At 39.7% G+C, this 16,764-nt stretch overlaps 1 protein-coding gene across 1 annotated transcript; it reads right to left on the bottom strand.

Annotated features, from left to right (window-relative positions):
- Nucleotides 1-10,513: 10,513 nt before the first annotated feature.
- LOC4342542 (serine/threonine-protein kinase Nek3-like) lies at nt 10,514-15,283 on the bottom strand. Its single transcript, NM_001421999.1, has 15 exons — nt 15,107-15,283; nt 14,432-14,549; nt 14,252-14,318; nt 13,700-13,765; nt 13,515-13,561; nt 13,387-13,432; nt 13,204-13,284; nt 13,042-13,084; nt 12,882-12,931; nt 12,716-12,797; nt 12,602-12,651; nt 12,429-12,502; nt 12,268-12,319; nt 11,730-12,155; nt 10,514-11,373 (listed from the first exon to the last, which is right to left on the bottom strand). Exons 2-15 carry the CDS (start codon nt 14,515-14,517, stop codon nt 10,786-10,788), a joined length of 1,758 nt encoding a protein of 585 aa, NP_001408928.1. The 5' UTR covers nt 14,518-14,549; nt 15,107-15,283; the 3' UTR covers nt 10,514-10,785.
- Nucleotides 15,284-16,764: the final 1,481 nt, after the last annotated feature.

The raw sequence follows: 16,764 nt of genomic DNA, 5'->3' as shown, positions 1-16,764 counted from the left end.
GCCCCGTCCCATTGTGTGCAGAAAAGGGACGTGCGGATCGGCGCTCCCCACGCGCGTATACCCACAAAGTCGTCAAGAAGTTATTAAGGAATGACGGGGATGTCCCCCGTGTCAAGCGAAGGACTTTGGTGGGGGCCACTTGAGGACGGCTGCGTGGATCGCTTTCGGCCCAAGGCATGGGACGTTTTCCAATGCGGGCGATGTGGGACACTCTCCCGGGAGGAGAGCGTAGAGCGGTGCATGTGGTATCTCCTTCATCTATAAAAGGAGGACCTTGCCCTTCAAGCAAGGGGATGACTCTTGGTAGATTGGTTTCTAGGAAAAGGCTAGCCAAGCCCTAGCTTGTAAACCCAAAAACCGAGTTCTCTGTAATCGATCGAAGATCAACACACACGCAGGAGTAGGGTATTACGCTTCACAGCGGCCCGAACCTAGATAATCTCTATCTCTCTCTCTAGTCACCATCCACCTCGCAAACCTAATCTCCGCGGATTCACCTCGCTTGCGCGAGAACACGTTCCTAAGCATCGCGTCCGGTCCCCTGGCCGAACTCACAAAGGGAGGCCTCACAGCCTCCTGCTAGAGAGGATTACCCCTCGACAAAATTCATCTCGAGTCAATGGGAATCGCTAAAACAAGACAGTGTTGTTGCTGAAACCGAACTTGGGCCTTGGGCCTTGTAATTGACTAGGCCCATCTCGGAAGTGTCTCCCTCCACCTCCACGAATTAGAACTTAACACTAGCTTTATTTTCCTCTATAAATAGCTTTGTACATCCTAAAAATCAATTGGGTTTTGTTTAGTTGAATTTTGCCAAGTGCCATTCACCTTGTCTCTAGTCCTCGCTCGATTAATCAGTGACTATTGATTCAGAGCCCCAATAGTTGGTGTGTTGATTTGCTGGGTCGATTAGATCTAACACTTCAATCGCAACTATTCCTTTGTACTTAATCACCTATTCGCAATATTTAGATTGCATCTTATCTTGTTCTTGCAGTGTTCTTTCGTTTGTATTGCAAGGATCATCAACCGTGCGTCATGGTTGGTACGACATTGTTTGTTGTGTAGTGATTGCACGGTGTCCTGGACTTGTTCTGGTTGATAGCCACGTCGCAAACGTCGCACTCGATCAAAGCGAGAGTTATCCCCTCACCAGAAGATCGGGCCACGAGAGAGAGCGTCATCAGTTGGTATCAGAGCTGGGCCATTGTTTAAGGGGGTGGGAATGATGAGGACATCCTCCACTATTACCCACTGGAGATTTCCTGCGCGCCTCGGCCAACCCCACCTGGGCCGGAGAAGGAGATTTCCTGCGCACATATATATGGAGACTTAACCTCTCCTTATCTTATCTGCATGCCTGCCCTGCCAAGGATACATCCATGTCGTACACACATTAGCCTGTTGCATGCATGAGTTGCACGTTTTCTTTCCTTAGATATTTCATGTTTTGTGTTTAATAGTCAATTTGTAATATTTCTACCTAGCTATTTCATTTGATAGCTGCCGCCTGTTAAAGCAAAAAAAAAGTCAAAAAGGTGAAAAAGAAAAAAGAAAGAAAGAAAGAAAATATAACAAAAGAGCCGCACCAAAAAAAAGAGAGAAAAATCAGAAAAAATGCATGTGCGTTGCAACGGGTAAAACCATTTTTTTCTTTTAAGCCTAACACAGTCCGCTATCTTCCCACAAGTAGAGTTGTAGGTCCAACTCATACAACCAAGTACTATCTTCTAACATCATGCAAGAGCTGATCCTCTCAAATCGAGACAAATCTTTCTCGATCCTCCAATCACCAAATCGGACTAATATTTCTCGATCCTCCCATCATCACCAAAATTAGATGAGGGTTTTTGATCCACTCGATCTTCTCTTTCTGTTTTTATCAAAATAAATCGGAGCAATTCACAAAACTTGCATAAAAATGGCATTTCCGTTTTTATTAAAAATAAATCAGAGCAATTCGTAAAACTTGGATACAAATGACAACCGTTAAACTGAATTGTAAGAGGAAATCAAGGAGAAAATAGATGAGGTAGTATTGGGGAATCAAGTTTTGCAATCAATTGAACAAGAAAACGAATGGGGAGGCAGATCAATGTGGCGGCGGCGCTAGGGTTCGGCCTGGACGGCTCCAAAAGATTAAATCACGACGACTGAAAAAAAACAAGGGGACATTAAAAAAAAGTAGCGACCAGAAAAAAGAAACCCAAAAAAGGACGAAAAAACCGTGCAAAAAAATAGCGGATGGAAAAAAACCGAAAAAATGGCGATATAAAAAGAAAAAATGCAGATGGAAAAAAACGAAAGAAACGGCAGGTAGACGAAAAAAAAAAGAAACGGAGGAAAAAAAAGGACGGGCGAACAAAAAGAAAAACGGGCGAAAAAAGAAAACCGATCGGACAGAAAAAAAAACTGCGTGCGAAAAAAACCGAACAAGAAAACAGCGTGCAAAAAAACCGAAAACCGGCCAAAAAAATCGCGTGCGTGAAAGAGAAAAAAAAACCGATCGGACTGAAAAAAACCGCGCGCGTGCCAAAAATAACCGCGTGTGTGTAAAAAAAAACGACGGACGAAAGAAAATTACCGGAAGCCTTAGTAATTTTTTAATTTTATATATATATATATATATATATATATATATATATATATATATATATATATATATATATATATATATATATATATATATATATATATATATATATATATATATATATATATATATATATATATATATATATAGCAAAATGCCCGTGCTTCGCTACGGGTAAAGGAACGGTTAAGTTCTATAAAGTACACCGTTAACATGTATATAATAATATTCCAAGATAAGTAAATTATTCATTGCGGTAATGATAATTAAGATGGATAAAAATATACCTGCTTAGCTCGCATCGCGAAAGAAAAAAAAACGAGAAAATTGAATTAAAACATATTAAATTCTAATTAATGAAATATAAATTTTCTGCAATTTTAATTACACTCTTTGAAATTATAGCAAAGTGCCCGTGCGTTTGCAACGGGAAGTGTATAGAATAGAAAATTGAGGAAAAGTTAAGAAAAATCTATACTATGTAATTAACTAAAATACAAATTTGCTGAAATATTTAATATTTTAAGTAGGTAGGTGTAAAACTAAATTAATTTACAAGTAAAGTAAGTGTGAGAAATAAAATAACATGGTTAAATTTAATTTTATTAAATTCTCCATGACTAGTTACGCTCTTTGGAATTTTATTTAAATTTTGAGAGCTTAATTGTTAATTTTAATAATACAAATATCATTTAACAATTATTTAATTAGAAAAAGAACAAAAAATCCTCCATTTTAGGTTTGGGCCGAATATGGAAAAGTTTATATTTCCTCCCTTTCGCCTATCTTATGTATCAGGACTGTTTCTTTTCTCCGTTAAAGTTCATTTTATATCCTCATGCAATGACGCAGTCCATTCGGCAGCCCATTAATGCGGTGGCCCAATAGGCTGACGGCCCGATGCGGGAGCAGTTGGAGCCGTCCGATCGAATGGACGGTCTAGATTAATCCTAACCTAAATAAATACCCAAAACCTAACCCTAGAATACATTTCCCACCCCTTCCCTCCCCCCCGAAACCCAACCAAGCGGCGGAGGCGCGCCCTCCCTCCACTTCTCCCCCTTTCTCTCTGTGTGGCGGCGGCGGGAGGGCCGGCGACGCCCTCCCCTCCTCTAGATTGGGGGGAGGCGAGGTGCGGCGGCGGTGGTGGCGGACGACATGGAGGCGGCGAGTCGGACGGCATGGAGGCGGCCGGCCGGACCTCGCCTCCGCCAGATCCAGCGGCATGGAGGCAGCTGCGGCCGGCGGGGTGGGAGGGGTGGCGGCCCGGATGGCGTGGAGGCGGGCGGTGGTGGCGCCGGTTTTTTTTTTTGCAATTTTTTTCCATCGCTATTGCTAACCTAATCGGATTGCTTATGGACGAAAACTCGGACGAAATTAGATGTGACGACCGGAAAAATACGAATATTTATATTAGTTATAGATATATAGATTTGTGATATAGTTAAGCCTGGTTAACAGTGAAATTTGGTAATCGGCAAAGACGTCATCGGCTTAGAATCATTATCGGCTGCAGCATCTCGGAATCAGCCGATGGGAGTTATCAAGTCGCCAATAGTCAGATTCCTGCTATATTCGGTTAAGGAAATCAATCTACTAAAGGAAGCTTATCCTTAAGTGACCGAGTTTAAAGAGGATGCGGCATGGCAGTTTATCTATTAATTAGGAATAGTTTGTTAGTTTCCTTTTATCTTTAGAAAAGTGTGTTTAGTGTTCGATAAGGACTTTATATTTTCCTTTTATCTTTAGGTTAGTTTCTTTCTTGTCCGACAAGGACTTGTATCAACCCATGGGTATAAATATATACACCCGAGGTCTATGTAATCTATCTCTACGATCAATACAATTCGGCGCATCGCCACCCTTTTTACTTCTACTTTTGTTTTTTACGTTCCGGCGGAACTTGGCACCCGACGCGGGGCTGCATCGTCTTCGATCTCCGGCGAAGGGATAAGTCCAATGTTTCGTCGGCCCAGGCAATTGTCTCATCTACATCAGCGTCGTTCAAGGCTGCATCAGTACATTCGACCTCTTGGATTGCTCTGGTTTGGATGATATATTTGCCTACCTATTTATGATATGTCTCTATTAATCTAGTCTTAGCATATCAATTTAGCTCTATCGGCTGCTTCTCATTTTAGGGTTTCTGCCGATATCGGCTAAATCGCGTTGCTAGATTAGATTAGCTCGGACATCTACCACCCTAAAAATCAGTCAACGGCTTGATTGTCTAGATATTATGTTTCTTTTCATACTTAGTGCTGCATCAGTTAAGTTTGATCTACTAAGTCGTGCTTAGAACCATAATCTCTAGCCTGCTTCTTGATTGCCAATAAGGGTTTCATCGGGGTTTCAACCGGTGAGTTATCTGGACGTTGCATCGGCTCATAAGGATTGCACATACATATAAGTTGGATTTCGCCGATAACAACAAAGGTTTCACTGCTTAATCTAATCTTGTGGATTTCATGACATCGGACCTCCAGCCGATGTGTGTTTTAACCTTCGGATCGATGCTTATTTATCATATCATTGCTAGTTGATTGGTTTATACTGGATTATATTGTTATTTTATTGCATCATCATCAGCCGATTGCCTTTATATCATTATCTACATTGGACATATAGCCGATTGCTTAAACCCTATCGCTATCAGCTGGTATCGGCATCGGCTATTATTGGCTACCGGCTGGAAATACTCCATCGGCTTGTCAGCCGATCGGCTGTTTTGATCTGCTGTTTACATATCTTGTCAGTTGCAGGATCAAACTGACTGGCACGCCCGTATCTCATCAATCTTTGGACCTGCACAGGAGCTAAGCGGATCTCCCAGGCCGGTGTGTTCGATTTTTTTCGTTAACAAGCCTACCAAGAACCACATACTACTAACCTTTATAGGTCCGGCTTTACAATCGCTCCACTCATCAAGCGTGTCATTGTGCCACGAACCAGCCACGGTGATTGACATGTTTTTGCATTCTTTGAGAACATTATAAGAATTTGGTATATGCTTGAGTGTTGAGTGCCTTCAAAAGCTCCACATACCTATAAATTGTTAGGAACTAATACTTTCTTGTGAGTTTCTTTTGGTTACTAACAATGATAGGAGTATACAAAGAGAACGGGATTGAACATATAAAACGTTGGCTTTCACATTGCCTTCATTTGTTGGTAAGTTTAATCCTAAGGACTATACGGATCTTACTTTGCAAGTGTTTTCCTCGCTACTAATAAAGAAAAATCTATCATCGCTGGTGGTGACGGCGAGCATGATCCATCGAGGCAAACCAACCGAAACCGAGCCTCTGCCGCTGGGACTACGCGCCGCCGCTACGGGAGAGGAGAGAGGGTGAAGGGAAAGCGAAACTTACCGAAAATGGAGAGGAAGCCGTCGGAGTATCGCCGTCAACTCCTGCGTGCGCGCTCCGTGGAAACCTCTTGCCGCCGTGTCGCCGTCGCCTACTACGCGCTCCGAAGAAACCCTAATCGTCGTCGTCGGAGGCACTCACTCTTGACTCCAATTAGGGAAATATTTTTTGGTTCTACTTCTGTTGCGTTTTGTGTGGTATTGTTGGGAAGGTGAGAAGTTTTGTGGTATTTTTTTTACCACTCAAAAGTTTGTGGTATAGATGAAATTTTCCCATACATGATATATCACAATGGCAGGCTATGTTTTGGACTGATGCTTTTAGTGGTGATTGATTGAACGAGGAAGATGAGCCAATTGATGTCGATGAGGAGCACTTATAGGGATTGATGATACTGTGTGTATTAAAGATGCAACAATACCTTATGTGATTGCAACTCAGGATGTTCCCGATGATCTGATCCACTATTTGTGCCTGAATATGATGGACCACTAGATGAAAATACACTCCCTATCTACATAATAGGGAGGACCCAAATTTTAGTAAAGATGTCAATTTCCCTAATGGAAAAGAGTTTAAACTTGCTATGAGGCAACATGCAGTAAGGGGGAGTTTGAGGTTAACGTGAGCCAGAGTGATACGACGAGGTATATTGCAACATGTGCTTCAGCTGATTGCAAATGGAGGATTTATGCTAAGAAATTGAGATATTTTAGTACATTTACGGTATATTTTGCATTCAAACTAACTTATTCATATTATCTTCTTTTTTTTAAAAAATAACTTATTTTCTTTTTTGTTGTTATGCAGATAACGAACATTGGTCCAATATCATCAGCAAACAAGATGAGTGGAAGTATGGTATCTCATGCGTGGGTGGCGGATAGGGCAAAGAATCTATTGGTTGAGAAACCAAAACTGGGTGGCAAGGAGTTAATGGAGACCTTGGAGAAGAAATATAACATCACATATATGACATAGTTTAGAATGGAAGTATAACATCCCATTAAGATATGACAGAGTTTGCAATGGAAGCCAAAAGGCTAAGGATGAGCTACATGGGTTATGAGAATCTAGTTTTTAGTTGTTTTGGAGTTTTAAGGTTGAGGTTGAGAGGAGCAATCCGGGTTCCATTTTGATATTAATGTCTGAAATGGCACAGTGTTCTTTCATAGATTTTTTGTTGCCCTGAGACCATGCATTGATGGATTCTTGAGAGGATGTCGACCTTATTTAGGTGTTGACTCTAGCTTTCTGACATAGGAAAGTATACTGGACAAATTGCTTCTGCGGTTGGTGTGGATCGTCATAATTGGCTATTACCAGTTGCATATGGAGTGTTTGATTAAGAAGAATTACGATAATTGGGAGTGGTTTATGCAAAGGCTGAGAAATGCAATTAGAACACCTCCTGGGTCAGTAATACATACAGATTCAAACAAAAACAAAGGTTTCCAATCAGCTATAAGTGATGTATTTGGTGAGCATGTTGAATACAGGGAATGTTTTAGACATTTATTGTTGAATTTCAACAAGAAATTTAGGGGTGGCATTTTTGACTCTTACATGTGGCATGCAGCTTGGACATATGTTAGACACAAGTATGATGTGATAGCTCAAGCATGCCCTGCTACCTTTGAACATCTAGAGACATACCATCCTCATATTTGGACAAGAAGCAAGTTTTCCCCTACTAGTAAGATTGAGTATGTTTGTAACAACCTAACTGAGAGCTTTAATAGTTGGATCAAAGGCATTAAAGAATTGCCACTTGTTGATCTAGCAAACAAGTTGAGGCAAATGATTATGAAGCAAATGTCAAAAAGAAAGGTGGTTGCTAACAGTCTTACAGAAAATATCTTGCCAAGTGTGGTGAGAGCTCTAAATGCCAAAAGTAGGGGTTTAAATTACACTATTATAAGAAGTGGTGACCATGGTGCTGAAGTCACAACTTTTGATAAGAAGACCAAGAAGGAATTGACATTTGGGGTTTGCCTTGACAAAAATAAGTGTACCTGTAGGCAGTGGCAAATATCTGGGAAACCATGCTTGCATGCCATAACTTTTATTTGCTCAATTAGAGGAGCAAAGATTGAAGACTATGCTGATGAGTGCTTCTCAGTTGCTAAATTTAAAATGGCCTATGAGACTTCAATAACAGCAATTGGAGATAAAAGTCAGTGGCCAAAGGTGGATCCAGGATTTAAGATGCTTCCACCCAAGCTTGGAAGGAGTGCTGGTAGACCTAAGACAACAAGGATCCCAAATAGTGGTGAGGGTTCTAGTAAAAAGGGAAGAAAGCAGTGTGCAGATGCCATGAATTTGGCCATCATGCAAAAGGTTGCAAAGCACCTAAGTTTGATCCTGGATGCATGGTACCACCACCACAACCACCAAAAGCTAAGAAAAGGTATCTATATCTTGAGTTTATCCTTCTTATTCATCACTTTTTATTACTAACAGCATGTATGATTTCTCTCTTTTTTAAATGAAAACAAAGGGTCCAACTGTAGTTTCTCAAACTTCACAAGAACATGTTACTTCCTCTCAGCCCCTTCGTGTGAATGCGCCAATTACTCAGGAAGGTTCTACATCTACTACTCAACCAATTCCACGATGCACTCCTCCAAGACAAGCAAAACAAAGGGCTGCATTGAGGGCTGCAACATTAAGAGCTACTGTATCAAGGGGGAAGAGAAACCTCCTGGATACTGTCATCAATCCTTAAGTTTTAAGTGATGAAAACTTTGATTTTGTTATATTGGTGTCACTGTGTCACTTTTGCTAAACTTTGTTGTAGTGGTTATTTACACTATCTCTAATTACTTGTCAGTTCAAATGACTTATTAGATTTTTATCTTTAATGACTTTAGTCATTTTGTTTGTGAATGTTGTTTTCCTTTGTCACCTAGAAACCACTAAGATGCTGTATTTTTTATGCAAGAAATATTGTCCTTTTTACTTTGCAAAACAATGTTGATAATATTTCCTTTCATGAAAGGACGAAAAAATTTTTTACAGTAGGTGCACGTAATTAAGAAATAATGGTAAAAAACAAGGTGCTCACCATGCATGTCATCCTGGTTCTTTAACAACTAGATTTTTTTAAAAAAATAAAATTACGTTTTTTTCGAAAAAAATAAGAGATTTAAAAATAAAAGAAGAAACGATCAATCCAATTCTATCGCACGCAAACAAAAAATTACTTTTTTTTCCACGGAAGAAAAGGAGATTTAAAAAGTAAAGGAAACGATATATCAAATCCTGTCGCACCGTTTTTTTCCACACAAAAGGAAACGATCGATCCAATCTGTCGCACGCGATTTCTCCCGTTCCTGTCGCCAGTTTTTTTTTTCCACAGAAAAGGTCGCACGTTTTTTTCACAGAAAAGGAAACGATCGATCCAATCTCTCGCACGCGATCTCCCCGTCGCACGGTCTCCCGATCTTCTCCACGGTGCACAGGGGTATTTTGGTCCTACAAAATGTGAACGCTACTTCCTGCTCCACTTCTGTTGCGTTCTGCGGTATTGTTGGGAAGGTGGGAAGTATTTTTTTTGTACCACTCAAAAGTTTGTGGTATAGATGAAATTTTCCCAAATATTTTGGCATCCGTGGGATTACTCATACTACAAGCGGACAAAACGGCTCGTGCGGCTCGTCTCGGCTCGGCTGGGCCAACCGAGCTGAACCCGAGCCCTCATCCGAGCCGAGCTTGGTCGCTTGATGGCTCATTCAGTTCTTTTTGAGATCTCAAATATTTAGTTTGCTATCATTTTTAACTATATACTACTACCTCTGTTTCAGATTATATATGAATAAGGGCAATGCTACAAAGTCTTATAATATAAAACGGAGGAAGTAAGTTTAAACACGAATATTTTATGGAAATGCCAGTGATCCGGCGCCCGATCAGTAGCAGAAAAATCGGGTGCCTGCCGCCTCCCGGGCTCCGCGCTATCCCCCCACTCACACGCGCCGTTGTAACAAATCACCCGCATATTATGAAAACACTATATTAAGGGAATCCGCTTTATTTTTTTCCACCAACAATGCCTCAGCAAGTGTACTCGTGATGTTTCACTATGTATGAATCAAATGTTGCAATGAATTGAAATATCATTTCGCTATTTGCTGAAACATTATTTTTATATAGGGTGAAACATCGCCCGATTTTTTTGGAAACCGTTGTTTTATACGTTGTAGCAAAATGTTTCACGAGATGATTTGGTTGTGTTTAAGCTTTTTTAAAATATTGAAACATTTTCGATCTACTTAGTGAAACAATTTCAATTTACTTGGTGAAACAACGCCTGATTTTTGCAAAAAAAAAATCGGGCGTCCGATTTGTAGGCGCCACAATATTTTACTACCAAATTTTGGTGATTTTTCTAGAAACTTCTTCATATTACACTATACAAGAATATTTGGCATGATAGCAAACCAAACAACACCCACACACTCTTACCCTGTCAAACTTTGCCAAATTTTAGTGCTGCCAAAATTTAAAAGGGTTACTTTTGGTATCGAATAAACCATGTATGGCACTGTATCCCTCAGAATACGGAGTAAATTCATTCCTGATTTCACCACCACACCACCGGTGCTTCCCCATTCTTGAGCAATTATTTGCTATACACAAAAATGGAGCTTCTCTCGCCAAACAACGGAGTGTTTCAAACATTTCGCGAAAATCAAAGACGAAAAGAGGATATTACCACAAAACTGAAACTGTACAGAGCAGCCTGAATCTAATCAAAGACACAAAATTATTCTAGGTTCAGATTTTTTTTTCTTTTTTTTGCATTTGCAGGACTCTGATTAATCACAATCCAGTCCCTTTGAAGCTCTTTGACAACCATATGGCCGTCTCTCTCGGAGACGCCTTCCCTGGCCCAAATGGCTTCAGCAAGATCCCCAGCTCCTCAAACCTCTCCTGCTGCAGCAGCTGTGCACTGAACTCCAGCAATCCTTCCAGTGCCTCGGCTCTCTGACGGTACGACGTCGTGTCGAATCTCCTCTGCTTCATCCAATCCGATGAGCTCGTGATGAGTGGATTACTGTCAGTGCCAAGAATGCTGGGATCAGAACTGTCTCCGGTGTGGTTCTTGCTGCTGTCGCTTCGGAGAACCTGGAATGTGCACTTGTCCTTGGTGATCGATTGGTCAGTGATGGATGGTGGATAGAGCTTGAGCTTGGTTGTGGGGTGCAATTGTTCATCATCAAATGATGGTATCGGGAATTCGGCGATTCTGTCGATTCGAGGAGAGTTCACTGAAACGTCGGGTGATTTTAGTCTGGTGAGGATGTCGGCGCCCTGCCGTTTCTCAGGAGTTTGCAACATGTTCACCGGGGTTGATGCTCGTCTTGTAGGTTGACTTGCTCGTTCCAGTGAACATTTGGATGGTGGAGTCTGTCAGTGTTGATGTCAAAGCAAAAGAATGTCAGAATTTTATGTGTGTGATATTTTCTTCAGATACACAAGATGATTCAAATCATGCACTTGCCACATGACAGGTATAAAAGCATTTCAAACATACATTTACAATGGCAGCTAGAATGAATGGTCACTTTGTTTGATAGAAATACTTTTTGGTAAAATTCATCATGAACAATTACTGGTTTTTCTTGTTAGTGATGATTATATGTTAATATTTTGTATGCTGAGAGAACAAAAATGGAACTATGATTCATATTAACTTTTCAGACCTCTCAACCAAACTGGAAAAAAAATCAAACAGTTCTTAAGAAAAGAAATTTTCTTCATACCTCAGCTGCTCTAGCATGAAATGTCTTTGAAGGTTCTAGTCGTATTCTAGGAGTTGATGATGCCCTTCTTGGAGTAGGAGCTGGAGATTTTGTTACTCTTGAATGATTTCCATGTATCACTTCATCAACAACTTTCTCGGTTAATTGTCCTAACAACTCATCCATTGGTTGTTTTAGCAATTCTTGGTAATCTTTTGCAGTTCCAGTAGAACTAGGATGGCCATTGTTAGCAGCAACTTTGTCAACTTTTACAATCCTGTCTACTTTAAATGAATGGCTCTTGCTGTACTTAGCCTTCCAATTGTTTTCATCATCAGAACATGAAGCCTTATTTGTATCCGGGAAAAGATTGCGAGCGGGACTCGACTTCAATTGGAGTTCCAGTACAAAGGGCTGAAGGTGTGGGTGCTTAAGCAATTCTGCAGCCTGAAAAACAGCATAAACATCAGGCTGTGAGATGCATGAATGAGTTCAGAAACCAGAGTACTAATGAAAAGTGAGGTTGAAAATAATATGCTGATTTGGAAGGAACACTTACACTTGGTCTGTGATCTGGACTTTTTCGCAGCATGCTCTTGATGAGCCCCCTACTGTATTAACCAAAACAAATTTGGCATGAAAATTTCAGAGATGACAAAAGGATTAGGTTCAAAATTCTATTATGATCTCACATAAGTTACTGTGGATCAAAGGGCTTACAATGCACCGGAGTAGATGGTCGGTAGAGGAGCGAGAACCGACTTGCTTATCTTGTTTATCAGTGTTTGCATATCCTGTCACAAATGATAGATTCATCATTCATCTAAGGTAGAAATTTTGGTAAAATGAGTACAAAATGGCATTATTTGGTTTTTTCTTTCATAGCTACTTACAAATGCTTTAAATGCAGGCTTCAAAGCAGTCATCTCATAGAGGCAACAGCCTGGAAATTTCAGATGTTTAACCAGGAGAACTTTGCAACATTCAGATTTCAGAAGAAGGCTTACCTAGTGACCATATGTCAGACTTGGAACCATATGGAATGTCAGCAAGAAGTTCAGGGCACATGTAGCTGGGAGTACCCACAACCTTCAGAAGGAATGCATTATGATATCACAATCAGAAGCAATTTAGACAGAGAATCAACTACAGTGTAGAGCAAGAGCAACTTACTGATGAAGTTAAATCGTCAGAAGTCAATACTTTGGCCAAACCAAAATCACCTGTTTCAGAAATCATATTCCAATTAACCAGGATGATATTAACATCATTTATTTGAAGTAAAATGTTTAAAACATTTTTTCATTTACTGAATTTACAAGAGGATACTTACCGAGCCGTATGTTTTGATCCTTCGTCAGAAATATATTTGAGCACTGAAAGAATGACACAGCAAAATATGATAAGTAAGCAGAACCAGTCCATTGTAAGAGCATAAAGGTTATGAATATATTTTTTTTGAGATGATAAAGATTATGAATATAACAAATCAAACCTTCACATCACGATGAAGGATATGGTTGACATGCAAGTAATCAAGTGCCATCAGGAGCTGCACAAGCCACATACAAAGTCTCTGCATGCAGAGAAATGGACAGCACAAAGGTGCAAATTTCAGTAATCAGAATCCACCGGTAAAAAAACAAAGTCATATGCTCTAGAGAGTATAGACAACAACCTCTTCTGAGAAATAATTACTGTTGGCCTTCTTAATGGCTTCTGACCTACACAAAAAGAGTGCAAATTATCAGAATTCAAAGTCAAATTCCAGGGACATTTCAGAGCTTATTGTCACAAGTTACATACATGTCTCCTCCTTCACAGTAACCAATCACGATGCACACATAACAACCCTGAAGACAACAAAATCATTTTAAACAATGAACAACATCTGGACCATTTTTTTGTAGGACCATTCAAAGAAAAGATTTGATATTGGGATCCTGCCAATATGCACAGCTAGGAGAGAGGGACCATGCTCAATTGCTCACCTTCTCCACCCATGAATCTTTGTATTCCACAATGTAAGGGTTCCTTACTTTTGCAATGAGCTCCATCTGTATGAGAAAAAAAATCATTAAGTTATGCACATGATTAAGGTCGATATCTGCATTAGCACTAGATCATGACAGAAACCATCATTTCTGTATTATCACAAGAAAGCCATGACAAAAGTACAGTCTGCCATGGTCCATGGAAACAGAGTAGCAGGCCCTGGAAGACAACAAATAAGTTTGACCCATTTGAATATTCAAATCCTCTCATGTTTTTTTTTTTGGGTATATCGAAAGAACAATCTTTTTCAATAAAATCATTGCGCAATAAATCAACAAAATCTAAAGCCATTTTGCATTTGCCGTCTAACTTACCTATGATTACCAGCGTGGATATGATTGCGGCATTTCAAATTAGGAATTCAGAAACAGGACCACAAGAACAGTACCCCAAAACATGAACAATAATAGAACCTTTTTCACAACTTAAGCTAACTTGAATTGTAAGATATCACACTCCCCAAAGGGGACAGAGGGTGTTAAGGGGACCTCTTGGTGTGCTGATCGGCGGCATCTGTCGGTCTGACGGGCAAGTCTGATCTTCTTCAAGACATACCTGAAACAATCCTTTTTTTTCAGATTTTTTGGAGGGTAACATCATCTTGCAAAATCCTAGAAAGCAATGTATGCATTGCACAAGAAGGAAGAAGACTATAGTATCTGCCTTACCTCTTCTTCTCAACCTTGTGTCTCACCAGGAGGGCAGAGCCAAATGACCCCTTCCCAATCTGCTCCAGCACCTCATACTGCTCCATTTCTTGGCCGCCCCCAAATTCAGATTTCCTCTCTGCGATGAAAATGATATGATTTTGAAGGGAACAGCAAGAAATTTCTGTGAAACTGTTCAAATGTGGCCCAGCCAAATACTAGTTTTTGAAATGGCTCGAGATGTCATGCCATTCAAAAAATTCAAAATCCATTGAGGGTTCTTGGATAGGGAACAGATGAGCCAAGAATGCTTTGCTTTCAGCTTGAAAGAACATTGGCAATGGATTTGCCTCATGAAAATTCACAAGTCATAATCAAGAAAGGAGGACATAAAGGACAATAAGAAGTGCAATTAATAGCTATGTAAATGCGAAGTTGATATCAATTTGCAAAATTCGGTTGCAATTCCTAATTTCACACTAGAGGACAGCATTTAGGGAAGGAACAGATGAAGAACAAGCAATGAAGAGAAGAAGAAAGCATGAAAAACAATCATACAGATGCTTGAAAAAGAAGAGAGAAAAAAACAAAAGCCAGAAGAACATTAATCTGAAGGCACATCGATTCTTGGAAAAGCTTGAAGCAGCATTGATATTTGGAGAGGAAGAAGAGAAGAAAAGCCAGAAGAATCTCTACCTTGACTCAATTGGATGAAATGAAGGCCGTGTTCTTCCTTCTTCCTCAGTTGCCTCCCATTTTTAGAGAGAGAAACTAAAAACTACACCTGAGATGCTCTCTTATGGAGAAGACAGATAGATTGGGCACTCTTGCTAATGGAGGGCTGCCTGTTTTTGTGAGAGGTTTCAAACTTCTAGAGAGAGAGAGAGAGAGAAGGTGGTGGGAGGCATATACACTCTAGAGAGATTTGACTAAATTTTCTTTGGTGATTAATGTACTGAAACAGTCTTAATTGGGCTGATTCGTATCACCATTTCTTGATGGCGGATTTCATACGCGTTTCTGTACAAAGCTGGCTGTAAAGAAAGCCTCAGATTTATATATGAAGAATTGTTAGTACATGCAAGCAAGCATCTCTATGACAATTATTAGGCTTTTTTTTTATGTGAAGAAATTAATTACAGTAGAAATGCATGGAGAACCTGCACAAACAGGAGTACATACAGGACAGTGGATTAACGGTTCATAAGTAGTACAATTGTCATCACACCTAATTTGTACCAATCCAGCCTTAAATGAACATAACCCCATCAGAGCAACCGAATTCTTGTACCCATGGTGTTAATTATTGCACTGATGTACTTATGAGACGCATGTTGTTTCTTAATTGGAAAAAAAGGGGAGAAAATTACTGTGTCAAAAACTATCCGGCAATTCAGAAAAAAATATATCCAGTTTTACCGTACTTCCTCAAGTCATTAATATAAATATAATAGCCTTTTTATTTTAGTATGAAAAACATCATATATTAATCAGAGGGATTAATTCTTACGCAATATTATCACTAGATTATAAAGGAGTGAAGTGACAACACTTTGAATCATTCTCAGCGCATATAAACTAATTAAACTTTTAATTAGTCCATGGAAAATTCCTGCGGGTTTCCAAAGGCCAAACAGGTATTTACTCAGTGTTATATTCAAATTAAGAATCTGGGATTTTTTTCACCGAAATGGTATGGGTGTTTTTTCTCTAATAATGGGGAAACTCCGGTCTTTGCTTCTACAAAAGCTATAGCCAGTTATTACAAAGTCTGCAAAGTGCTTATAGGATAACCATAAAAGACACCAATAAATTAAATTTGGACGAGGAGAGTTATCGAATTCAATTAAAAAAAGAGAGGAGGGGAATGTGAATTTGATGCCAATTGGCTTTATTGGATGGATGGTTGCTTGAGCAGCACCGACGTTTAATAGTGTGATCCTACAACTATCAAAGGTGTGTAGACTTTAGTTAACATGAAAGATGCCACACACGTCGCATTAGTAGGGTACTAAGATAATACACGATATATACAGCCTTTATCATATTGGACCCAGCAATTAAATCTAATTTTTAAAGCTTTATCACTTGTTTAATCAATCGATTATATTAATTACTTCCTTCCTCCACATCACCTCAAGAAAAATCCTGCCCTTTCAATCATCAATTAATTTATTCATTTGCACTTTCAAACTACTAAAGGAATATAATAATTGAACAATTTTCGTTTTCCATTTGGCAGCTTCTGCATTTCAGTCCATTGATGATCACACACGTGCAGAGGCTACAGGCCACACGTGTGCACGCGCACAATTGCCAATCATCATCAAAGTATGAAAAACTCCGAATTGTGA

Source organism: Oryza sativa, chromosome 7 (assembly GCF_034140825.1).
Source record: "Oryza sativa Japonica Group chromosome 7, ASM3414082v1".
Lineage (NCBI taxonomy): Eukaryota > Viridiplantae > Streptophyta > Magnoliopsida > Poales > Poaceae > Oryza > Oryza sativa.
This window is presented reverse-complemented; position numbering and strand designations above follow the sequence as displayed.